The sequence below is a fragment of the Nicotiana tabacum genome, chromosome 17 (genome assembly GCF_000715075.1).
Source record: "Nicotiana tabacum cultivar K326 chromosome 17, ASM71507v2, whole genome shotgun sequence".
Taxonomy (NCBI): Eukaryota; Viridiplantae; Streptophyta; class Magnoliopsida; order Solanales; family Solanaceae; genus Nicotiana; species Nicotiana tabacum.
Window position 1 is genome coordinate 126736098 of NC_134096.1, and position 26778 is coordinate 126762875.

The 26778-nt window shown below is 38.2% G+C and overlaps 2 protein-coding genes across 2 annotated transcripts; one reads left to right on the forward strand and one right to left on the reverse strand.

Moving 5' to 3' along the window:
• Positions 1-550: 550 nt before the first annotated feature.
• Positions 551-1090, reverse strand: LOC142172102 (protein FAR1-RELATED SEQUENCE 9-like). The gene is made up of 2 exons (XM_075235876.1): positions 923-1090; positions 551-874 (listed from the first exon to the last, which is right to left on the reverse strand). The coding sequence occupies exons 1-2, from the start codon at positions 1088-1090 to the stop codon at positions 551-553; spliced, it is 492 nt and encodes a 163-aa protein (XP_075091977.1).
• A 19723-nt stretch (positions 1091-20813) lies between these two features.
• LOC107787476 (purine permease 21-like) lies at positions 20814-22447 on the forward strand. The gene is made up of 2 exons (XM_016609056.2): positions 20814-21091; positions 21183-22447. The coding sequence occupies exons 1-2, from the start codon at positions 21055-21057 to the stop codon at positions 22334-22336; spliced, it is 1191 nt and encodes a 396-aa protein (XP_016464542.1). The 5' UTR covers positions 20814-21054; the 3' UTR covers positions 22337-22447.
• Positions 22448-26778: the final 4331 nt, after the last annotated feature.

A 26778-nucleotide genomic window follows, 5' to 3' on the forward strand; every position in this document is an offset into this window, starting at 1 on the left:
ACTATAAGAAAAGATAATAAGTAATAAATCTAATGTAGTTGCAAAATTATACCTCATTCACACCTAGGGAACCATCATGCTCAATGTTTGTACCTCTTCCTTGCCCATTACCCCTACCCCTGCGTCCACCACTTCTACTGCCACCTCTACCACCACGATTGCCACTACCACTGCCACCAATCCTGCCACCACCCCTGTCACCCCCTCTAACACCAGTTCTTCCGCCATTACTAGCTCCAAATAAACCACGCGGTTTTGAACTTGTAAAGTAGTATTCAATTCTTCCTCTATATCGATTCAAATGTGGCCTGCTACGTGAACGAGTGTACTGGGGATCTCGTAGAGTTGTATCTTAAATTTCATCTGAGTCATCCTGGTCGAGGTTTGGCATGATCATTTCGTCGTCCCAGTTTTGAAGATCATTCACTATCATCTTCAATTTATGCTTAACATATTGAACCTTCACGCTAGTGCCCAGTGCTATATCACAAGCCATGTCAAAATACTTCAACATGCTCATGTATGTCTTGTACTCAGGAGTCATGTTTGGTTAACCAACTTGATGGAACTGATCCAAGTGTGGCCTAATAACATCGCTTTTCCACCTTGTCAGTATATACCTTTCATCAATTTTATCAATCTTCTTGTACGACAAGATCTTGAGTATATGGAAATAAAGTATCCCTCTAGACTTGAACCATTTGTAGCTGCAACTAAAATAATCACCGATAGGTATATATTCAACAGTGTACTCTCCTAGATTTTCACCATTTTTTTGTACAACTGAATAATCACTAAAGATGAATTTCTCAACACCAGGGACAACTTGATGATCGTCGGGGCTGCTGACTTCACAATGATACAATTTCCTTAGCTGTGTCTTGAAACATTCATACACTGTACGCGTATAACACTAAATTACCTTCTCCTCCCACTTGAACAATGACTCACACACAATTTGAAAGCCCTTTGACATGTATTCCGCTTCCAACTCTTTCGCATGCTTAGCTCTTATAGCTAGCTCATATTGGTGAACAAACATGCTAAGAGTGCTTTGACGGGTAATATATCCATCAAAGAACTCATGCATCCCCTCACTTCTTTGCGTAGATAGCATACCAGCCCAAAAATACACATCAAGGTACATAGGAACCTATTTTTCCTTCTTAGAGTAAAGCTTGTTGAACCAATTCCTTGTATGCAAATTATACTTTGCAATATATTCTGTCCATTTTCTCTCAAAAACTTCAACAGTAATACTATAAAGGACCATGGATTTAAATTCTCCACGTGTAATTTTAGAAGGACGAACACCACTTAAGTAAAGAGGAAACTTTGAAAATATATGTCAAATACAATACTCTATGTATTGTATGTGGCATCACTTCAGCAATGGTTGGCTTAATACTCGGACATTGGTCAGTTATGATCGCATCTGGATGAAAATTTCTCATGGCCTCAAGCCAAGTTCTAAAAACCATTTATAACTATCGATATCTTCATGAGACATGAGAGCACCTCCGAGTAAGATGGATTGTCTATGGTGATTGATGCCAATAAATGTAGCACATGGCATATTATATCGATTCACAAGGTACGTCGTATCAAAGCATATCACATCATGGAATTGCTCATACGCCGCCTTACAGTGTGAATGCACCCATACCACATTTCGCAGCCTGGCAATATTATCAACGTCTATTGAATAGAAAAACTCTATATCCTTTACCTGCATTTCACGAAATTAGTTGAGCAATGACTGTGCATCCCCTTCTTGCATTTCAAAATTCCTACTCTTTAAAATAAAATTTTTATAATCTTTTGGATTACAACCCAAATTTTACGGTCCACCACGTTAAATCTCCGCAAGTCTAATATTCTTGGAGGGTCTAATACTAGATCAATCGTGAGCTACAAGATTCCTCTTCAAAGAATCACAAACGGACATATGTCCAGCCATCAGGCGCGATATGAAAGGGAGAAAATCATGATTATGATCGTGAATGGCCTTAGAGATGCGCCAACAACCAGAATCATCTAAAACATCAGTGAGCCTAGCTTTACAATTGTTACTCTTGGTGGTAAACTTGGTTTTGCGAATCCTATCCCTATTACAATAGTAAGTTATGTACCTGGCAGTGTCACCACCCTTCTTGTTGGAATTTCTTTTGACAACGGAGAATCCTTTCAATCGTGCATGTTCTTTGTAGAATGCAAACAAAGAATCTTTATCTCTATATTGCATTCCGAAGATTGGATCTAGAACCACATCATCTTCAGTGAAATCATTCTCCATTTCCTGATCAACATCATATAACTCTAACTCATTTCCTAAAAACTGCTCCTCATCATCGTCAGCTTCTCCATAATATTCTCCATTGGGTTCTTCATCATCATCATCTAAGTGCACAACATTGTTGAAACTACCGTGAGAATGAACATCGACCCATTCGTATTCATTCAACAAACTGTCGTCCGATGTCATCCCTAAAGATCTGTACAACTCATCCCTAACTCGATCAAACCTATTATCTTGGTTCATATTTATAGTTGTTGTATTTGTGTTATATTCATTTGGATTTATATTTTCTTATACCGCCAAATTTTCTTGGTTTGAATCCATTTTTAGATAACGAGGAAGTGTCCACTTTGACTTGGTTTGATAAGGAGAAAGTATTGATACTACTAAATCTGGTGAATTTAAATTTTCTTCCTCCTACTAAATCATATACCATTTTTTTTAAGGAAATACAATAATTTGCTATACACATAAAATACAATGGAAATACAATATGATGTAAAGACTTTTCAGCTTTCTCCGTAAATGAACATAGATGATTTCACGCGGCTCAATGCTTGGGAATAGGAAGAGTTTCTCCATATTTAATTTTCTGTTTTGGAGTAAAAATTATAGGGCTAAATAATTAGGAGGTCGTCGAAGTAATTTCACCCGTGTGGCCATAGTTGGGCCACATTAGTGTGGTCGTTTAGCCCTACAATTTCCATCTTAATTATTAGGGTTGCCGTTTAAAATCAAAGCACTTCTTCCACTTTTGCTTTTATTATTGTCGTTTTCTACTTCCTTTTTCTCTTCAGTTTGTTTCTTTTGTTGGTTTTGGTGGGAATATATGCTTTATTTATGATGTTATCCGAAATAATTGGATCTCCAATCCATCTCACTACGCGAGTCAACCTAGTAAGTCAACAACTCGAAAAGATCATGGGGAATTCAATTTTTATATTATACACAGTATTCAAGAAACTCTCTTGCTTAGTTTAACTAATAAGAGCTATTAAAATACTAGTAACGCTCACAATAATGAAATTCATTGATTAAAAACTGATCATTGTATGATTACATTATTAGTGACGCTCTTGACTTTTGAAGATTCGGCGTTGATGCTACCGCATATTGCCGAATAATAAAGTAAGAAAAGGGGCAAGGTTCCTTTTTATTTATTTGCTTTGTATTTTGTAGAAATATGTGTCCCAAATTATAATACACGCTGTATCCCAAATACTATCACATTATAATTTGTTTGTTTAGGGTGGAATTGAGAATTGGATAAATTTTGTTTTCAATGAATTCATTTTTCTTACTCCATGTACTGTTAAGTGTTATTAGCAATATTATTGTAAATCTAACATGTATAGGGTTCAAAAATTTATATAGGTTAAAATTGTCTTGCACGTGTATATATTCACTTATGTACTCTATTGCTTTTAAATCCTAACAACAAAAGGATATATTCTATAGCATATTGCAAGCAATTCATAACACAAACATCTCAAGTTTCAAATTTGTACTTTTTAATTCTATTTTGACGAAATAATTTGTTACGTTTTTTAAAAATAGAAACAAAAAGGAAGAAGAAAAGAAAAAGAAAAAAGGAAAAGAGAGGAAGTAGCCTAGTTTCATGTCCTATCCAAAATAAGTACCCGAAGAGGTGGAGAGAAATGAAGAAAAGCATATTCTGTTGCGGAAGCCGAATATACAAAGAGTGATTAAATTACAACTACTATATCTAAAGGCAGCTAATAAATTGTAAATGAGACAATAATAAAAAGAACACCAGAAATTAACGAGGTTCGGCAAAATTTAATTTTTGCCTAGTCCTCGGACACAATCAACTCAAACTTTATTTCACTCCAAAAATACAAGTGAAATACTAGAAGAGAAAAAGAAGATTCAAATGTCTTAGGAGATAAGAAGGCAGGTGAGATATTTTCAAATGAACAAAATATAACGACCCGACCGGTCGTTTTGAGCCCTAGCTTGTCGTTCAACAGTTTGAGGCCATGATTAGTTTCACTTTAGATATTATGACTTGTACGCGTAGTCGGAATTGAGATTTAGGGAGTTCAGAGTTGATTTGGAAAGAAAAATTTCATTTCGGAAGCATTAAGTTGGAAGAATTGACTAAGGTTAGGTTTTTGAGTAAACGATCTCGGAATCAGGATTTAAAGGTTCCAACAGGTTCGTATGATGATTTCGGACTTGGGCGTATGTCCGGATCGGGTTTTGGATGACCCGAGAGCATTTTGGCGCCTATTGTGGAGGTTGGCATTTTGGAAGAATTTCATAAATTTGGATTGAAGTGGATTTCAATGTTATAAATGTTCGTTTGGGATTCCGAGTCTGGGAATAGCTCCGTATGGTGATTTTGGTATTGGAACGCGTCCGGAAGTGGATTCGGAGATCCGTAGGTCATTTTGGAGTCATTTGGCTAAAACTAGAAATTTGAAGGCTTTTGAGAAGTTTGACCGGAAGTGGAATTTTTAATATCGGGGTCAGAATCTGATTTCGAAAGTTGGAGTAGGTCCATAACGTCAAATGTGACTTGTGTGCAGAATTTGAGGACAATCGGACGAGATTTGATAGGTTTCAACATCGATTGTAGAAGTTGAAGTTTCAAAGTTCGTTAAGTTTGAATTGGGATGCGATTCATGATTTCGATGTTGTTTGATGTGATTTGAGGTCTCGAGCAAGTTTGTGTTATGTTATGGGACTGGTTGATATGATTGGACGGGGTCCCGGGGGCCTCGGGTGTATTTCGGGGTGGTTTCGGATCATTTGGAGCTGCTTGGGAACTGTTGTTGCTGGTGTCTTGTGTCCTTCTTCGCGAATGCGGTGAAGAACTTGAGGAACCTACGCGAACGTGAGTGGGGAGTCGCAAACACGTAGAAGGAAATGAGGACTGGGCCTGAGGATGTTTGGCCTACGCAAACGCGAGGCTGGGTATGCGAACGTGAAGCAGTGAGGGCGAAAAGCTTCGCGAACGCGTCGTGAGGAACGCGAACGCGAAGGAGGTTTTCGGGGCCTGAGTTGGCTGAGCTTCGCGAACGTGAAGGGGTTGCCGTGTTCGCGAAGAAGGAGTCAGACTGGGCAGTGAGATGTTTTAAAATGGGATTTTTGGCCATTTTCACTTCATTTTCTCCATGGGAGCCGATCTTGGGGGCGATGTTGGAGCTCCATCTTCAACATCTATATCAAGGTAAGTGATTCCCACCTATTGTAAGTTAAATACATGGTTTATATATGGATTTAGACATGGAAATTTGTAAAAATTTTGGGGTTTTGGTAGGAAACCTAAAAATTGGTATTCTTGGATTTTGATAACGAATTTGGGCATGGAATGGAGAATAAATTATATATTTGAGTTCGTGGGGTTATGGGTAAAGTTTCTCTTCAAAAAAATATTGAAATCCGGGTATGTGGACTCGAGGGTGATTTTATCGACTTTTCGAGCGGAGTGGGAAATTGTTGTAAATTGAATTGTTATGAGTATTAGAGTATATTTTCATTGGTTTTCACATTATCTAGCTAGTTTGGAGCGTTGGACATCGGTTTGAGGTGCTAGAGTGACGTTGGAGCCTGTTATGGGACTTCGGAGCGAGGTAAGTCTCCTTTCTAACCTTGTAAGAGGGAATTTACCTCATAGGTGGAATAAATCAATATGTGCTCCTATTTCTGGGGGCTACGTACGCACGAGGTGACGAGAGTACGTGCGTAGCTACTATTATGCTTATGTCCGGGTAGTCTAGGTCCCAAATTATGTTATATTTGCGATGCTTGCATCCTACTTGATAATTAAACCGTTTAAAACATATTAGAACTTGATAAAGGAAATTTCAAAAGGTTAAACTTCACCTACTTGGGTTTCGGACGGGTCACTTGACCGTTAATGAGAATTGATATTTACTTAAGCATCAAACCTAAATAAATCCTTAATTTAGTAGTTTGAATATGTTTATCTTTTGTGGAACGGGCCGAACGCCTCGGCAGATTAAATAGATGCATCTACGGTTCGCGTCATTCGACCCTCTAGCAGTGCACAGTTTAAATATTTGTTGGATCGGGTCGTACGACCTCGACATAATTTGCGCATGACTTAATTGATTGTTTGGAATTATTGATAATTGATATGGCCTCATTGACTGGAGATATAAATTGTTAAAAGATGAAAATAAATTTGGAAATCTCCTATTAACAAGAGAATTATTTACCTGCCTCACGTTATTGTGTTTACCGTTGCCTCATAAAATCCATAATTTATTATATCATCGGTGTATTAATTATAGCCCATAGTAAGTATCTGAGTCGACCCCTCGTCACTACTTCTTCGAGGTTAGGCAGGATACTTACTGGGTACACGTTGATTTACGTACTCATACTACACTTGCTGCATATTTTGTGTAGGTACACATATGTTTAGCGGCCTTGTGGGCGCAGAGGCGCAATTATGGCGGGGACTTAGGTGAGCTGCATTCTATACGACGCCACGCGGCCAGCAGAGTCTCCTTCAGAGTATTGTATTTTCTTTCTTGTCCAAATTGTATTCCGGACAGTTATTGTATTTTATTTTAAATTTCTAGAAAAGGCTCATGCACTTGTTACACCGGGTTCTGGGATGATTATGGGATGTTCAGTATTGAAATTGGAAAAATATTGTTATTTATTCTGTAAGTTCATCTTTTACTAGATAAATTGAGATAAATTTATGATTTTAAAAAAATATTAAAATTAGAATTTAACTAACTATTTAGTGTTTGTTTGCGTGACAGTGGTGTCCGGCGCCATCACGACCTTTAACGGATTTTGGGTCATGACAACATGGTATCAGAGCACTAGGTTCACGTAAGTCTCACGAGTCATGAGCAAGTCTAGTAGAGTCTTGCGGATTGGTACGGAGATGTCTGTACTTATCTTCGAGAGGCTACAGGGCTGTTTGGAGCACTTCCCTTCTTGATTCCTCATCGTGCGATTTGATTCCTGTGAGGCTTATGCCTTCATTTCTTTCCCATTCAATCTTATGCGACGTGAAACGCTTGCTTTCGATCGAGAATTGAGGAATTGTAATGGTACTACAGATGTAGTGCGGGATATTTCTCCCTGCGTAGTTGATTGGGCTATTGTCATCTCCTGGTGGAAGGATATTCTGTCATTTCAGCTCAGTAGTTGTACTTCTAAGAGCTTTGAGTCTATGAACATGTTGCTATGATGCTCATGAGTTGTTATCGCTCATTATTGAGGTGAGGGTATGATGCTTGCCTATGTCTCAGGGCAGTGAATGACTTGAAAGGGGGATTACTCAGTGCATGATTAAGAGATTCGGTATTTTACTTCCGACGAAGAATAGGCAATCGAACTAAGAATGTTCAGACTTGGGTTGATAGTGTAGCGGGACTCGATATTTTAGAGCGTGGTGGAATCTTCACCTGTGATATGGCATCATCATCCTTGATTTGTTAAAATGTGTTAAGTTCGCCGGTGTTATGGTTTCCTTCAATTCTCCTTGGGGCAGAGTATTATAAATGGTGTCGGGAAAGCAGTTGTCAAAAATCGCAGTGTGTAGTGGTTCAGAATCAAATCGGTAATCCTAATGTTGATGGCTCAAGGAAGATGATCTTCGGGGAGGTTTAGAGTTAGCGGTGATCTGTTGGTTCGGGTGCTACAGAGATGAATTTTAAGTTAAGGAAACAACTGGGCAGCAAAGGATGAGGAAGGACATGTGGGAGGTGGCATGCGGCAGTTAAACTTCTAGAAGGCCAAGTGTAAGGAAACAGAAGTCGAGTAGTTGCTTAAAGGAGTGAGTTTGACCAAAGTGGGAAAGTGACAGAGTAGCATATGGGTTCTGTGTTAGGATAGCTACACGCCTTGAGGAAAGTTTAGAGTGATTTGGGAATTATGGTGGACGGTGACTGGGTCTACGGACTCAATTTGGAATACTATCTATTAGGCGGCGGGAGATTTAATGCGATAGAGATGAGTTGCTTGATATGAAGAAGGATACAACATGACTCTAGATTGGAATATATTATCGCATCTTTAGTTGATGTCCATGAGGAGTGAATGGACTTGTACAACTGGTGAATGAGCATGGGCTCAGGATGGGTTACTCATTTCGTAGTAATTATACCCAGTGCAGCGATGTTGGAATATGTCGGCATGTAATTTCTATAGGTGGGATATCTCCTATGAACAGGTTAGCGATTGCGTGGTGTTGATTGGGGATTTTACAAAAAATTCTACTAGATATCCAGTAAGAGGTCGGATATGCAAATGTGGCTAGTAATTCAGAGTGTTCATGAAAGGTTTAACAGAAAGATTTCGAGGAATTTGGCGGGTTGATTATGCAAGATCATGTCAACGATGAAGAAAGAATCTTGGTGGGTTCCAGGTTTATGAAATGGTAGCTTCAAGCTAAGTGGAAGAGCCTCACCGCCTACAGTTGGATTGCATGGTCGTCTATTGGTAAGATTTCTGGTTATCGACACATTGATGGGTTATTACGACTAAGGAAAGAGAACATCAGTGGTAATTTGAGCAAGCGATTTGAGGAATGTGTTCTATAGTTGGCCTTATTGATTCATGCTCAAGCTTTGGGAAGACTCGGGATTTATGCTTCGTAAAGAGGTGAGTTACAAGGAAGATGATTCGGCCAGGTGCTTCTTTAAGAGTGTGCTCATATGCTAGAAGAGCCTTGAAGTTGATTATATTCGGGACCAAGTCAGAGTGGGTAACTCTCAATAACGGTCCTAGTGGATTCAAAAGTTAAGGTGTGGTGCCTAAGGATTTCAAGTCCATAGTATGGTTGAATATCGAGCTTTTGCAGCGGATTATGATAAAGGAGCTTGGAGTGTTCCGTGTTTTCTTTGGTCTACGGGGTATCATGATAGGAAGGGTAGCATGTAACTTTGGATTTATAGAAGAATCATTAGAATGGGTATATTAGTTGAAGATGCGATTATGCGCACAGGGAGGGTATGAAATGGTTCGTGGGTTTTGAGACAATGTGGTCTCGTGAAATGGGGGCACTTGGGATGAGTGCGGATTAAGTTCGTTATATTGGTAAAAGGGCTGTTGTTATTTCTAAGGAAGATCCAGAGTAAATTAGGAGAAGTCGGGTTTGGTTAGCAATGGTTGAATTGGCATGATGATGGCAATGATCAGCTCCTTCAGCATGTTGAGTTGTGCATGTGATTTTTGGCGGTACGTGCGAGGTTTGACGGCCGCCGTAATTGATTTTATTTGGGGGCATTCGAGAATTATGGCATGTTGTGTGCAGACGGATCCCGGAAGGATTATGGTGGTTTAAACCACCACTCGAGGTTTGTATTTTCTGTGGTCATGGGAATTTGGCTGTGTGTTGCAATGGTTCTCTTGAAATGAGCTAGGTAAAATATTTCTATATGATGAAGTGTTTACCGTATTAGTGGTTCTGGAGTTATGATGAAATTTTTGTGCTCTTGCACATTGGCATGATTAAGTGCAGTGATTAGCATGGGATTTGGAAGTTGAGGATCAAGGTTGTGGCTCTGTGTTGGTAAGAATGTCACGCGCTCGGATGAGCGAGAGAGGAACCAGATGGTTGGAACCAGCTGGTATTGTCTTTAGCGTCACCTGAGATCGGTGTCTTATGTAAGAGGCTTGAGTTCTGATTTGCGGATTTTTGATTTGTTTCACGGTGTTAGTGTGGCCAGTGGGATTATAGAAGTTTGTTCCGAATTTGACGGCCGTTCTTGTATGTTAAAAAAGGGGGGGCTATTATGGACCCTTGAAAGGTTATTAGCCTAGTACGGTGCGATCAGAATCAGCTTGAGGTCTGTGGATGGATTTAAATGTGAATAAGTGCTCTATGTCAGGACAAATCTGTTCATCTCAGCATAGCGCTCCTTATGGAGGAGTATTCGGGCATGGGATGTTATTTCGTCATCGGCTATTTCATGTAATACTGTATTATGCCGTGTGAGTTGTGAAACGGGTTGATGATTTCATATGAGTTGAGGTTCCGCGTAGCGATGGAGTTATGTAAGCAGGATGGCTCTTGAGTGTTAGATCATATATCGCACCTTAGTTGTGCTTGAGTTTTGTAGCGTATGGCGCTATCTGTCTCCCCAGGGATGGTATTATGCACTTGGCGTGTTTGTGGCCGATATTCGGGTATTTCGCAGGTATGAGCATTTTAGCTCGGTAACTAATTCCTTACAGGTTATTATGTGTGAATCAGGTGGCATGCCGCCACGGGTATGTTGTTTGGATCGGGTTGCACGCCGCAACAGTGTGATGTTGAGTACAGTCCCCTATGTCTATTTTCATGTGTTTTGTTTTCCATTTTCTGAGGAAGGTTCGTAATACCTTTTCGGTTGTCTAGTTAGTTACATGGGTTGAGTAGTTCTTTCCAGAGTTCGTTTTCCTTATGTATCGCATTCAAGTTTGTAGTTTGTCGGCACATTGTGGCATCATATGATATTTTTGACAGAGTCTGAGGTGGCTTATTGCCTGGGCAACTTATGTTGAGGGAGAGCTTATGCTAGGGGAGACGGGATTATTGGACCTGGGGTCAATGTGATCAGATCGGTATGAGGCATAGTTAAAGAGTAAATATCGGTATTCAGTCCAGAATGAGGTAATGGTTCTTGTTAAGGGGAGAAACTCAATGAATGGTTGACTCGGCAGTTAGTTGTAAATTTCTACGCATCGTTTCCGCTGCGGCAGCATTTCAAGAGTTGGAGCAGGACATGTGTGTGGCATGAGGTGTGTTGTGGACATCAGGTTCGTGGAATTTCGGCTATTGTTATCAGAGGATGTTATTATGGTCGTGTGAATAATGCGGTGCATAGTGAATTCAGCAAAGGTATGCAGTCATGTTTTAATTGATACAGTGATCGTATGTTGGAAATAGGCCTAGCAGAAGATTCCGGATGTTAGAATTTGGCTCTAAGGCTAGTTTGACTAAACAAAAGGGGAATCCACAGATTTATTCGAGCCAGTGTGCTCAACTCAGTTGTGGTAGCACGAGTAGGTGCACTAGGTGCTAATCAGTAATTTCGGACAGCTCCAGCGCAGTTCTTACCACGTTCGAGGACGAACGTATGTTTAAGTGGGAAAGAATGTAATGACCCGAACGGTCGTTTTGAGCCCTAGCACGCCGTTCAGCAGTTTGAGGCCATGAGTAGCTTCACTTCAGGTATTATGACTTGTACGCGTAGTCGGAATTGAGATTCAGGGAGTTCAGAGTTGATTTGGAAAGAAAATTTTTATTTCGGAAGCTTTAAGTTGTAAGAATTGACTAAGGTTGGGTTTTTGAGTAAACGATCTAGGAATTGGGATTTGAAGGTTCCAGCATATCCGTATGATGATTTCAGACTTGGGCGTATGTCCGGGTCAGATTTTGGATAACCCGTGAGCGTTTCGGCGCCTATTATGGAGGTTGGCATTTTGGAAGAATTTCATAAATTTGGGTTGAAGTGCATTTCAATGTTATCAATATCCTTTTGGGATTCCGAGTCTAGGAATAGCTCCGTGTGGTTATTCTGGTATTGGGAGCGCATCCGGAAGTGGATTCGGAGGTTCGTAGGTCATTTTGGAGTCATTTGGCTAAAGCTAGAAATTTGAAGGCTTTTGAGAAGTTTGACCGGAAGTGGACTTTTTGATATCGGGGTCGGAATCTGATTCCTGAAGTTGGAGTAGGTCCGTAATATCAATTGTGACTTGTGTGAAAATTTTGAGGACAATCGGACGTGATTTGATAGGTTTCGGCATCGATTGTAGAAGTTGAAATTTCAAAGTTCATTAAGTTTTAATTGGGGTGTGATTCATGATTTCGATGTTGTTTGATGTGATTTGAGGTCTCGAGCAAGTTTGTGTTATGTTATGGGACTGGTTGGTATGATTCGGCGTGGTTCCGGGGGGCTCGGGTCTGTTTCGGGGTGGTTTTGGATCATTTGGAGCTGCTTGGAAATTGCTGTTGCTGGTGTCTGGTGTCCTTCTTCGTGAACGCGAAGGAAGTCCCGCGTTCGTGAAGAGGAAATTGTGGGGCTGTTGAGATTGGCCTTCGCGAACACGAAGGTTGAGATGCAAACGCGGTGAAGAACTTGAGAAACCTACATGAACGCGAGTGGGGAGTCGCGAACGCGTAGAAGGAAATGAGGACTGGGCCTGGGGATGTTTGGCCTACGCGAACGCGAGGCTGGGTATGCAAACGCGAAGCAGTGAGGGCGGAAATCTTCGCGAATGCGTCGTGAGGAACGCGAACGCGAACGCGAAGGAGGTTTTCGGGGCCTGGGTTGGCTGAGCTTCGCGAATGCGAAGGGGTTGCCGCGGTCGCGAAGAAGGAGTCGGACTGGGCAGTGAGATGTTTTAAAACGGGATTTTTGGCCATTTGCACTTCATTTTCTCCATGGGAGCCGGTCTTGGGGCGATTTTGGAGCTCCATCTTCATCATCTATGTCAAGGTAAGTGATTCCCACCTATTGCAAGTTAAATACTTGGTTTATATATGGATTTAGACATGAAAATTTGTAGAATTTGTGGGGTTTTGGTAGGAAACCTAGAAATTGGTATTCTTGGATTTTGATCACGAATTTGGGCATGGAATGGAGAATAAATTATATATTTGAGTTTGTGGGGTTATTTATCTTCAAAAACAATTTCGGAATCCGGGCACGTGGGCCCGAGGGTGATTTTATCGACTTTTCGAGCGGAGTGGGGAATTGTTATAAATTGAATTGTTATGAGTATTAGAGTATATTTTCATTGGTTTTCACATTGTCTGGCTAGTTTGGAGCATTGGACATTGGTTTGAGGTGCTAGAGTGGCGTTGGAGCCGGTTATGGGACTTCGGAGCGAGGTAAATCTCCTTTCTAACCATGTAAGAGAGAATTTACCTCATAGGTGAAATAAATCAATATGTGCTCCTATTTGTGGGGGCTACGTATGCACGAGGTGACGAGAGTCCATGCGTAGCTACTATTATGCTTATGTCCGGGTAGTCTCGGACCCAAATTGCGTTATATTTGCGATGCTTGCATCCTACTTGATAATTTAACCATTTAAAACATATTGGAACTTGATAAAGGAAATTTCAAAAGGTTAAACTTCACCTACTTGGGTTTCGGACGGGTCACTTGACCGTTAATGAGAATTGATATTTCCTTGAACATCAAACCTAAATAAATCCTTAATTTAGTGGTTTGAATGTGTTTATCTTTTGTGGAACGGGCCGAACGCCTCGGCAGATTAAATAGATTCATCTATGGTTCGCGCCATTCGACCCTCTAGCAGTGCACAATTTAAATATTTGTTGGATCGGGTCGTACGACCTCGGCATGAGTTGCACATGACTTAATTTTATTGTTTGGAATTATTGATAATTGATATGGCCTCATTGGCCGGAGATATAAATTATTAAAAGATGAAAATGAATTTGGAAATCCCCTATTAACAAGAGAATTATTTACATACCTCACGTTATTGTGTTTACCGTTGCCTCATAAAATCCATAATTTATCATATCATTGGTGTATTAATTATTGCCCATAGTAAGTATCCGAGTCGACCCCTCGTCACTACTTCTTCGAAGTTAGGCGGGATACTTATTAGGTACACGTTGATTTACGTACTCATACTACACTTGCTACACATTTTTGTGTAGGTACACATATGTTTAGCGGCCTTGTGGGTGCAGAGGCGCGATTATGGCGGGGACTTAGATGAGCTGCATTCTATACGACGCACCGTGGCTAGCAGAGTCTCCTTCAGAGTATTGTATTTTCTTTCCTGTCCAAATTGTATTCCGGACAGTTATTGTATTTTATTTTAAATTTCTAGAAAAGGCTCATGCACTTGTGACACCGGGTTCTGGGATGATTATAGGATGTTCAGTATTGAAATTGGAAAAACATTGTTATTTATTCTGTAAGTTCATTTTAACTAGATAAATTGAGGTAAATTTACGATTTCAAAAAAAATATTAAAATGAGAATTTAACTATCTATTTAGTGTTGGCTTGCCTGACAGTGATGTCCGGCGCCATCACGACCTTTAGTGGATTTTGGGTCGTGACACAAAACCCTTGCTATTTATAGAAGGGAAATGGCCTTAATAATGTCATACATGAGATCATATTAAGTGTGATCATGCAATGTAAATGTCACGACCTAAACCGATGGGCCGCGACGAGCACCCGGTACCTTACTCAACCGAGTACCAACGTAACGTATCTTTCGTATCATACTATCATAGATAATTGAGCCGAAGAGGCTATTGTGATATAAGTAGAACAAAACATTAGGAAATACTCAATATAGGATGACCCAACTTGATATACCGACGTATACATATTACATACTGGCCTATAAGGCCATACCAGTATCCATATACATGACATCTGTCTACAAGTCTCTAAGAGTACATAAATATCATAAAGGTCGGGACAGAGCCCCGCCATACCAAACAATACATATTCAAATCATACTGACCAAATTGGCAACTCCGAAGAAAGTGGAGTGCACAAACACCTTTTGCTGAGCTGATAGCCTACTAGGAGAACTCTCAACCTATCTATCAGGACCTGCGGCCATGAAAAGCAGCATCCCCAGGCAAAAGAGACGTCAGTACAATTAAGTACCGAGTATGTAAGGCATGATAGTAGTATATAAAAGACATAACAGAAACATGGAGTAAAGAACTCAACCTGAAATTATGAATAACTTTGTGAATCATGAAAATTTATAATGTCATGCATGTGCGTATAAATGCCATACCATACATAGGTATATGCGTACATAACATTATCAAGCCTCTGAGGGCATCCCATCATATCATCTCAGCCACTGTGGGCAAAATCATCAATGTATACCAGCTGATCAGGTGGTGGTGCGTATATAACGCCGTAACCTTTTCCCATATCCCATATACAGATAATATACGCGTATATAACGCCTTCTGGTCATGGGTCAATGTACATGTATAAATGCATGAAATACATAAGAAATACGTTAATAAGATTTCTCGAATATCATAAAATCAATATGCCTTTCGGACAAACTTTATCAAATACGTATTTTTATGAGACTCATAAATAGAGGATATAATAATAATTCATATAGGGAATCAAGAATATAGACACCCCTAGTATTTTTATGAATAGAGTCATTTATGAAAGTTGCGTATTTTGCTCGTTTCGTTTGTATCATTTGGATCATGCCAAAAAGAAAGAAGGGATAGCCTTAACATACCTTAAATCCGTTGAGTCCTTAATACCTTCCAAGAAATTCTTCAAACAACTCAATTCAATCTACCACATCATAAGGAGATTCAAAATTAGTGCTGAGTAAAGGCTAAGTCCTCAACTTAAACTAGTAGCTCATTTACGTAAATTTGGGCAGCATCTCCCCTGTAACTAGGCCCTTCTCCAATACCATATACCAACAGCAATAAGAACACAACAATAATAACATGTAAGCATCATTTTCCAACCTTATCTCCATCACAATATACCACAAAACAGCCCACACACCCTAATCACTTCATACATAAAATGACAACCAAAGTAGTGTCAAACAACTTAAAAATATAACGACGAATGACCAGCCCACCATTCCGTCATTATGTGGTGTTTATCCACACCATTTTTCCTCCAAAACCCCATTAAACAGTAGAAAAATATACAGTCCACTACAAGTCAAATAACTTGAACTCACGGCTTTCGATCACCGTCCCGTGAGTTCTAACTATTAGGAAACAAATTTATCAACATTTCTTGATATTTAAACACTTAAATACAGAAATTACACATTTTCTTAACTATGAAATACCTTCCAAAACTCAAACTACAAAGAAAAAGAGAGGCGATATAGCGATACTTATGTCGTAGGGATCGTTTTAATGTTATCGCCTCTTGATTCCGTGCCCAGGATAATAATATTCTTTGAAACACTATTAGAGAGCTCAAAGACAGGTTCTATGGTGTTCTATGATCGGGTTCTATGTGAAAATGATGAGAGAGACGAGTTAAGACAGATTTATCAACATTTGAAAAGTCAAAAGGTGCTAGCTTGGCACCTTCTCATTCGCACATCTTCCGATGCTGATATCTTTTTATCCGGATGTCGTATGAATGAACGGTTAAGTGCGTTGGAACCTTCATTCCAAGACCTTCAATTTGGTATATAATATGTTCCAAAAAGACCTAATATAGTATACGAAATGTATTTCTCAAAAAGCTGTATTACAGGGCAAATCCTTAGTCGGTTTTTCAGCAACTTTAATCCGATTTTTCCCACACTTCATATTTTCTATCCAAACATCATATATAGACATATTATGACTTTAAAATCATTTAAATCATGATTAAAAAGTCTCATATTTACTACGTCACCTTGGGACGCAAGGGTGTAACAGTAAATGCATGAAAAATGCATCTACCAATTTCTTCCTAAAAGGAGGCTTCAAATGTTCACACTAGTTCACATTAATTTTGTCAAATTCAACAAATCTCCACCTTGGCAATATTTCACTTTTTCAATTTTCTCTCACTGGTAAATTTTGATTGTGTCTTCAACTTCAACCTTCAAAGTTCAACAATGTTGATCAAGTTCAAACAATGTTGAAACTTGATCGAGTCACTATTTTTGTTAGCATATCAGCAGGGTTATCTGTAGTCCTAATTTTCTGCACCATGACTCCACCTTCTTCTATAATATCTCGTACAAAGTGATATAGTACATCAATGTGCTTCGTCCTTGCATGATAAACTTGGTTCTTTCCTAATTGGATAACACTATGACTATCACAAAATAGTGTGATGCTTTCTTGACCAATACCAAGCTCTCTAAGCAACCCTTGAAGCCAAATTGCCTCCTTTACAGCCTCCGTAATTGCCATGTACTCTGCCTCAGTAGTAGACAAAGGAATCGTTGACTGCAAGGTAGACTTCCAACTAACAGGTGTATTTGCAAAATTGAAAACATAACCAGTAGTTGATCTATGCTTGTTCAAATCACCCGCATAATCTGAGTCACAATATCCAACCAGATACTGACTATCTTCCTACTCACAAATCAATCCAACATCTACAGTATTACGAATATACCATAGAATCCATTTCACAACTTGCCAATGCTCCTTTCTAGGATCATGCATATATCTGCTTATAACTCCGATAACATGTGAAATATCAGGTCTTGTGCAAACCATTGCATACATCAAGCTACCAACGGCATTCGCATATGGCACTCTTGACATATACTCTCGTTCAGCTTCATTCTTCGGTGACATAGCAGCACTAAGCTTAAAGTGAGGAGCAAGAGGAGTGCTAACTAACTTCGTGTTCTCATTCATGCCAAATCGATCTATTACTCCCTTCAAGTATTCTTTCTGAGATAGATAGAGTTTCTTTGAATGTCTATCTCTTTTTATCTCCATGCCAAGAATTTTCTTCGCCTCACCCAAATCCTTCATCTCTAGTTTTCATAGCATACACCCACACTCTTCGGGAAAAGTCATCAATAAAGGTTACAAAATAGTGTTTCCCACCTAATGAAGGTGTTTTGGAAGCACCCCAAACATCAAAGTGAACATAATCTAAAATACCTTTAGTATTATGGATAGTTGTTCCAAATTTAACCCTTATCTATTTTCCCTTGACGCAATGCTCACAAAACTCCAAATTGCAAGTCTTTACTCCTTTTAACAATTCTTGATCTGATAAAATTTTCAAGGATTTTCCTCCAGCATGTCCCAAGCGCATGTGCCATAGCTTGGTTGCTTCTGCCTCCTTGTCATCACTGGATGTCACTGTTGGTGTCCCAATAACTGTACTACCGTGATAGTGGTACATGTTATTATTTCACCGAATTCCCTTCATTACCACTAGTGCACCGGAGCATATTCTTATTAACCCATTTTCTGCAACGACTTTGAGCCCCTCTGACTCTAGAGCTCCTACAGAAATGAGATTTTTCTTCAATTCCGATACGTATCGAACATTTGTTAATGTTCTGATCAATCCATCAGGGTTCCTTAATCGGATTGAACCAGTACCATATGCGGTAAAAGGATTGTTATTTGCGGTGTGAATAACTCCATATTCTCGTTCTTGAAAGTCAACGAACAAGTCCTTATTGGGACACATATGATAGCTACAAGCTGAATCCATCATCCATATGTCAGATGGTTTGAATGGCTCAGTTGTAACTAGTGAGAAATCAAAGTCGTCACAATCAGCTACATTTAAATCCATGACAGACTTCCCATTGTTAGGTTTGGCCTTATTTTTCAACTTTGGACAGTCTTTCTTCCAGTGCCCCTTTTCTCGGCAAAAGGCGCATTCATCTTTGCTGGGTCTGGATCTTGACTTGGATCTTCATTTCTTCGTTCTCATATGATTTTGAGAACGGCCTCTCACGACCAGTGCTTGTCCTTCTCCACTTTTTTATTTTTCTCTCTTTCTTTGTTCATAGCTGTACAAGGCGGAACAAACTTCTTTGAGAGACACTTCATTATTCCCATGAAGTAGAGTAGTTTCGAGGTGCTCGTACTCATCGGGAAGTGAACTTAATAACATTAAGTCCATATCTCCATCACTAAAGGTCACGTCCATATTCTACAAATATGTCGCCACCTTATTAAAGCTGGTGATATGATCATTCATTGTAGTACCAGGAACATATGTGAAGCGTAACAGTCTTTTTTTCATGTAAAGTTTATTTTGACTGTTTTTCTTCAAGAATTTATCCTCCAATGCATTCCACAATTTACTTGCAGAAGTTTCTTTTTGGGTATGGATACTTCTGTTCTCTTGCGAGGTAAGATCAAATGGTACCACAAGCAACGCGGTTGATAATCTTTCAATCTCCTTCTCTGATATTGTCTGGTTTCTTTTCTTCTATGGCAATATCTAGCCCTTTGTTGAAAAAGGACATCAAGAACCTCAGCTTTCCACATCCCGAAATATCCTGACCCGTCAAAAATTTAAACTGCAAATTTCGCATTTGACATAATTCTTGTCGTAAGCGAAGATGCCAATGACGTATTACTGACACCCGATGTGGACTCTTCATTTTTATTATCTCTTATTTTTGCTACAGATACTATTTATTTGCTGACAGTACAGAACACCAAAGAAATTCTTTTCTGATGTGGAAGTTCAGACTATGCTACAACCATAGAGCATACTAAGATAGAACCTTGGCTCTGATACCAATTATTGCGGAAGCCGAATATATAGAGAGTGATTAAATCACAACTACTATATCTAAAGGTAACTAATAAATAGTAAATGAGACAATAATAAAAAGAACACCAAAAATTAACGAGGTTCGGCAAAATTTAATTTTTTGCCTAGTCCTCGGACACAATCAACTCAAACTTTATTTCACTCCAAAAATACAAGTGAAATACTACATGAGAGAAAAAAGATTCAAATGCCTTAGGATATAAGAAGGCAAGTGAGAGATATTTTCAAATGAACAAAACACTTGCTATTTATAGAAGGGAGATAGCCTTAATAATGTCATGCATGACATCATATTAAGTGTGATCATGCAACGTAAATGCATGAAAAATGCATCTACCAATTTCTTCCTAAAATGAGGCTTCAAATGTTCACACTAGTTCACATTAATCTTGTCAAATTCAACAAATTCTTCCCCCGTCAAATTTCATTTACAAATTTATTGTATATATTTCTGCTATATACAGTCAGACATCTCTATAAGAGCATCCATATATAACAACGCTTCACTATAAAAGCCAAGCTTTTTCGGAACTAATTTTTATGTTATGTTATAATATATGTTCTCTATAACAGCACTCCACTATAACATCCAAAAATATTCGAAACAAACGACGTTGTTATAGAGATGTTTGACTGTATATAGACACCTGCTAAAGAACTCGTCTAAATCAGAAAGATATAACACATGATTTAATTCTAACAATCAATTTATATTACTCTCTCCGGTCCATCTTAGTTGTCATATTTCTTTTTTACATGTCCCTTAAAAATTATTCATATTAAGGATTTTTTAACCACTATACCCTTATTTATTTTTTTAATCATATACTTTCAAGAACAATTAATACTAAGGGTAAAATGAGAAAAAATAATTAATTTTTTAAAATAACAAATATTTTGAACTAGTTATTTTTCGTAACCACAACAACTAAAATGGATCAGAGAAAGCATATTACTTTCCTTTTTTAATATATATCAAAAAGGATATCATATCCAGCATTTAGCAATTTTTTAATTTCAACATTCTAATGACATGTTTATCACAAAATTGTCTTTCTCTACAATTTTAAATTTTGTGTATCAAACCATAACACATCTAATAAAAGAGATAGAAGTAATTAAATCCAATAATTAAACAGGCAAATTAGCTAAGAATAGCAGAAAACAGTTACACGTTCCTAATCCAACTTTCTATAAAGTGGAAAAGGTGACTTTCTGAAATGTGAATCGACAAGAACAGTGAACAAAACCACCCATATTTCATGATTGGCAACAGATAATAATTTACTCTGTTTGTTTTGTGCTCTCATATTACCCCACATCCCCCACCTACTCCAAACGCAACGACTCACCTAACCCCTCCCTAAATAAATGAACCCCCACACTTTCATAAATCCATTCCTGGGATGATGTGTGCTTTAGTACAATTTCACATATATTTAGACATTTATTACTACAAAAAGAAAACATAATCTCAGCTTAAAGTGTCCACGAGGCCTAAGAAGTCTGAAGAACTTTGATATATTTTTCAATGGGAGATACTCAAGAAAAGCAGCACCACATTTCTTGTAAGATTTTTGCACATTCCTTCAGTCTTCATCTTTTTTTGTTTGTGTTTTCCTAAAATTTTAAACTATTATTTGCCACTAATTCATATAGTTGAAGAGGAAGCTAATAAAGGAGCAGATTATATGGCGAATAGTTCAAATATTACTATCTCTCAATCATTGACTTCGTGGCGTGCAAAATACAAGAGGTGGCTCGAAATAGGCTTCAACTCTTTATTAGTCCTAATTTGCCTAGCAGCTGCTACACTACTCGGTGAGCTTTACTACAAAGAAGGTGGAAAAAGCACTTGGATGAATTCACTTGTACAAACTGGTGGATTTCCAGTACTTTTCCCAATTCTCTTCTTGAAAAAAAGAGAAGAAACTCAAGACGACAACAACGCGAGGAATAACAAAAATCCATCTCTTTGGATGTTTTTGTCTGTCTATGTTTTTCTCGGTTTACTATTGGGTGGAAGTTGCATGTTGAATGCTGTCGGACTATTACACCTCCCTGTTTCTACATTTTCCTTAATTGCCGCTAGCCAATTGGGGTTCAATGCTCTCTTTTCCTTTTTCCTCAATTCCCAAAAAATAACTACTTATATAGCCAATTCTATAATTTTACTCACAATCTCCTCAATTCTTCTTGTGTTTCAACCTATTGATTCCTCTTCAGGCAACGGCGAATCATCCAAAGGGAAGAGTTATACAATAGGATTTATATGCACACTTTTTGGTTCAGCAGGTATGGCGTTGTTGTTATCCTCCACTGAACGTATTTTTAGAAAAATTATGAAAAAACGCACAGTGAGAGAAGTGATGAACGTAGTGATTTGGCAATCTTTTTTTGCCACGTGTGCGATTCTAATTGGTCTGTTCGCGAGTGGGGAATGGAAGTGGATGAAATCAGAGATGCAAGAATATAAGTTAGGGAAAGTATCATATGTTATGACTTTAGTATGGACTGCATTGTGTTGGCAGATTTACACAATTGGACTTCTCAGCTTGATTATGAAGGTATCTGCTTTATTTGCTAATGTGATTACCACATTAAGTGTGCCCTTAATTCCAGTTCTTGCTGTCATTATATTTGATGAGAAGATGAGTGGGGTGAAAGCTGTTTCTATGATTTTGGCTCTTTGGGGATTTTTATCCTATGGTTATCAGCAATATCTTGATGAATTAAAGCTCAAAGCTGAAAAGTCTACGGAAAAAGAAGAATCTGAAGTATTTGTTGAAAGAGGATTAAGTGGTCGAACTTAATTAAATACTTACTAATTGTAGAAAAGGATGCTTTTTTTCATTTTATTTTAGTGTAAATGATGGAGACTTTCTTAATTTGTTTTCATGGCATCTTAATCAAATACGTATGTATATAGCTGCTTCTTCTTTTTTCATGTTTTATTTAAACCAAGTTAAGTGCATTAAAATGACATTCAACAAAATTTGTTTGAGGAAGCAATGAATACTTCCCATACGAAACTTAATTCGGTTATTTGTGGAGAGAGACGTCATGATAAACTCCAAATAAAAATAATAGAGTATGAAGATTGATTTGCCAAATTGCTTGTCGTATGTTCTATCAATGTCTTTTTGCATTATTTTATTAAAATAAATGTCCCTATATATCTATTTTGTTAACAGTTAAATTCACTTTTATATTGGCGGAGTTAGGCATACCATACCCCTTCCTAACATAACCTAATGCAATTTAAAAAACGCTAAAGTGGTCTTAATCCATTACCTAATGTTAGGACATGCCTGTTATTATATGAAATATTTGAATAATGGAACATAGCTTATTCATAAAAGGTAGATCATTGTCAGAACTTCCTGTAAAGTGGAAGGGTAGGCCTTGGCACCAGAAAGGTGAGGATCCAAATTCGGAGAGATATTTCGGTACACTTTAAATAGTGCTGCTCAATATTTTTTAAATGAACTTTTTAGACGCATGTTTTACATGATACCGAATAGCTAGGCACTTGGACATACATAGTACGAATCATCTCTGCGTGAAAAATAGGAATAAATTTATACTAACAATCATGGGATATAGACATATTACATTTACGAGCTCCATTATTCTGTCTCAATCGTGAGTTGAACTTTTTTGGAAGCTTTTATTCTGTAATCCAGACTGTCATGAATGCAATGTAGACCACATATTTTAAGTTGATATCTTTTACCAACAACTATTGCTGGTGTAAGGATTAAAGTAAGTAGGGGTGAGCATAAATTTCTAAAAATTCAAAAATCAGATTGGACCGAATTAATTCGGTATTTCGGTATCGGTTATTCGGTACTAATTCAAAATCACTTTTTCAAAAGTTCGGTCTTTCGATATTTCGGTAAATCGAAATACCGAAGTACCGAAATACTTAAGAAGCCTGCCCAACAATGAGTTTCATGACTTTTCTTTTCAATCACACTGTTCTTTGTGAATTGGCCTTGACTGTTTGGTTGCATTAGCTATGTTGTTTGTCCTTTTAACTTCTACTTCACTTATTAATTTATACTTTAGTATCTCATAAGTTGATTGTAGTGAGTCTTGTTTCCTGGCCATATGAAACATGCAGAAATGTGGGTATAATTACATTGAAGGAGTTAACTCAACTAATGCATGTTATGGTGGACCTGCTGTATTGTTACTGTGTGAATTGGGTGGAGAGTGGGATGGACGCTATGAATTTCTTGTATGCACGGATAGTGCCGATCATCACCTATAAACATTTTCATAGCATCTGTATATTCTAATAGACTTTGAATATGCATTCTTTATTTAGAGGTATGTAGCTAGAAATAGACCTGGGCTCTAAGTTATAATTGGGTCCTGATCTTATATTGTTATGTGATTTCTAATGAAATAGAATTCACCACTTTTGTTCACAAAGATTTCGTACAATACCGAACCGTACCGAAATCATACCGAACCAAATAAGAAAATATCGAACCGTACCGAACTACTTTGGTACGGTATTTGGTATGCACAATTAATAAGCCGAATACCGAAATTTTTAAAAATCTTACCGAAGTACCGAACGCCCACCCCTAAAAGTAAGTTCTTACCAACTTTAAGTCGATACCTTTTTAACTAACAGATAGAGGGAAAGAATCTTTTGGAGATATATTTGTTAAAAAACGAAAGCTTCTTGCTCGATTAAATGGAATCCAATCGTCCATTCATTATCCCACAAGTAGTTTCTTACAAAATCTAGAGATCCAACTCACAAATAAATACAGTAGTGTTATTAGGTTAGAAGAAAACTTTTGAAAGTTAAAATCTAGAATTAATTGGCTAAATGATGGAGACGCTAACACAAAGTTTTTTCACATGACGACCTTATAAAGACGTAGACGAAATCAAATTACCGCTCTTCAAGATAGTGTAGGCAACTGGTGCTTCTATCCAATGGAAATCCAAAATTCGATCGTCCGGTACTACAATACTCTCTTCACTACAGAACAGGCCTTTTTCGATCGGCTTTACTCTTCTGTTTATAATAGTTGCTTATGTCCTGCTGATCAAGCTACTTTATCCTCCCCTCTCAAGGATATTGAAATTACTCAAGCCCTCTTTCAAATCCCCAGGACCTGATGCCTTACAATCGTATTTCTTTCAAGATTACTTGTCGGAAGTGGGTTCTAATGTTACTACTTTTTGTCACAAAGTCTTTGCGGATAACCACATCCCTCCTGAAATAAATAAAACTTATTTGTGCCTCATACCCAAGATAAAAAAATATTGTCTCAATTACTCAATTGCGATCAATTAGGCTTTACAATACTATCTATAAGTTAATTACAAAAATTTTAGTCAATCGTCTCAAGCCTCTGTTACATAAAATTATAGGACTCACTCAATTCAGTTTTCAACAAGGAAAGCGCACTTCGGACGACGCAATCATTGTCCAAAATATTCTCACACATTTTCGTAAAAAAATGGGATAAACAAAGCCACATGCTTCTAAAACTAGATCTAGAAAAAGCCTTCGACAGGTTAGAGTAGTCCTTCATTCGCCGTACGCTCCACTTTTTTAATATTCCACTCTCAATAGTTACTCTAATCATGTCCTGCATCACGACCACCTCAACCTCAATACTGATAAATGGCATAAGGACAAAAAAATTTCAACCATCTCGAGGTATTCGCCAAGGCGATCCCCTCTCCCACTACATTTTTATTATGTGTATGGGAATGCTCTCGCGTAGTATTTCCACATCGGTAGACTATCTTCTCTGGAAGCCTATTAAAATTTCACGAAATGGACCTGAATTCTCACATCTCTTCTTTGCTGACGACATCATTCTCCTCTCCAAAGTAACTAATAAAAGTTTTCATGCCATAATTGACACGCTTAATCACTTTAACACAATCTCAGGCCAGAAAATAAAATTTTTAAAAGTCAAACATTTTCTTCTCAAAGAATTGCACTGACGGTGATAAAGCATATGTGCTCCCATGCTTTAGCATGTCATAAGGGATCATCTTCGTCAAATACTTAGGATTTTCCGTGTTCGTCAAGCGACCACAAAAATCCGACTTTGAATTTCTCCTTGACAATTTCAAAGATCGCCTTGCAGGCTGGAAGACTAAGTTTCTATCCCTAGCTGGGAGAACAACTCTAATTAAATCCAGGCTTAACAGCCTTTCTAATCATATAATGCAATACATTTCTATTCGCAAATCCATATTAAATAAAATGGAGCAATAACAACGAAACTTTCTTTGGGGAACTACTTCCGTAAAAAAGAAACTCCATCTAATCCAATAGAAAAAAAAAAATAACCACTCCCCGCGAGTTTGGAGGATTAGGCATACAAAGAATGTCTCTTAAAAATGATGCTTTACATGCTAGTCTCTCCTGGCGGCTATTCCATATACCAACCACACTTTGGGAAACAACACTACTTCACAAATATATTTTTACACGTTGTTCCGCTAAAACTCATTCCCACGCCTGGAAGAACATTCTCTAGGGCTGAATACACTACCAATTAGGCTTACAATGGCGCATAGGCAATGGCCAACATATTAAATTCTAGACTGACGCTTGGGTTGGAGCTGCAACCACCATGCGCTCTACCATCTCTGGACCCTTGCCAGAAGAAGACCTCAACCTCCCAATTTCATCATACAGAACTCACTCAGGTTGGATTGGCAAAAATTTCCTTTTGAAATACCGCAATGTATCAAGGCCCTTATGCAAAATCCACACTTCCCTATATACAAAAAGAATATTGATAGTACATTCTGGGCTTTGACCAACAATAGTTGATTCTCAGTACAATCCATGTACACTTCTTTCCTTAATTACGCGCCTTCAATTAATGCACACCAACCTCAATACAAATAGATTTGGAAGCTCCCAGTAACCTAAAAAAATAGGTCTTTCCTTTGGCTCCTAAGACATAACCGTCTACCTTCTCGCCACTATCTCCACCACATAGGTTTGCTATCAGAGGCGAACTGTTTATACTGTCAAGACCTTAATGAAACACTCAACCACATCTTTTTGACATGTCCTAATATACAAACCTACTGGAAAACTCTAGGTCTACAAGCTATCGCTAAATCGATTTCCCACTCTATCTCTGTGGCTTCATCTAATTTCCAGGGGAAGAAAAAAGCATATGCCCCACAACCTCCACCCACACACATTCCTTTCTTTTAGTTTATAGAATATCTGGACTACACGGAATACAAA

Coding starts and splice junctions, on each gene's coding strand:
- LOC107787476 (XM_016609056.2), top strand. CDS start 21,055: ATGGGAGATACTCAAGAAAAGCAGCACCACATTTCTT. Junction 21,092..21,182: donor AAAGCAGCACCACATTTCTT/GTAAGATTTTTG, acceptor TAATTCATATAG/TTGAAGAGGAAGCTAATAAA.
- LOC142172102 (XM_075235876.1), bottom strand. CDS start 1,090: ATGCATGAGTTCTTTGATGGATATATTACCCGTCAAAGCACTCTTAGC. Junction 875..922: donor TGTTCAAGTGGGAGGAGAAG/GTAATTTAGTGT, acceptor TTCAAGACACAG/CTAAGGAAATTGTATCATTG.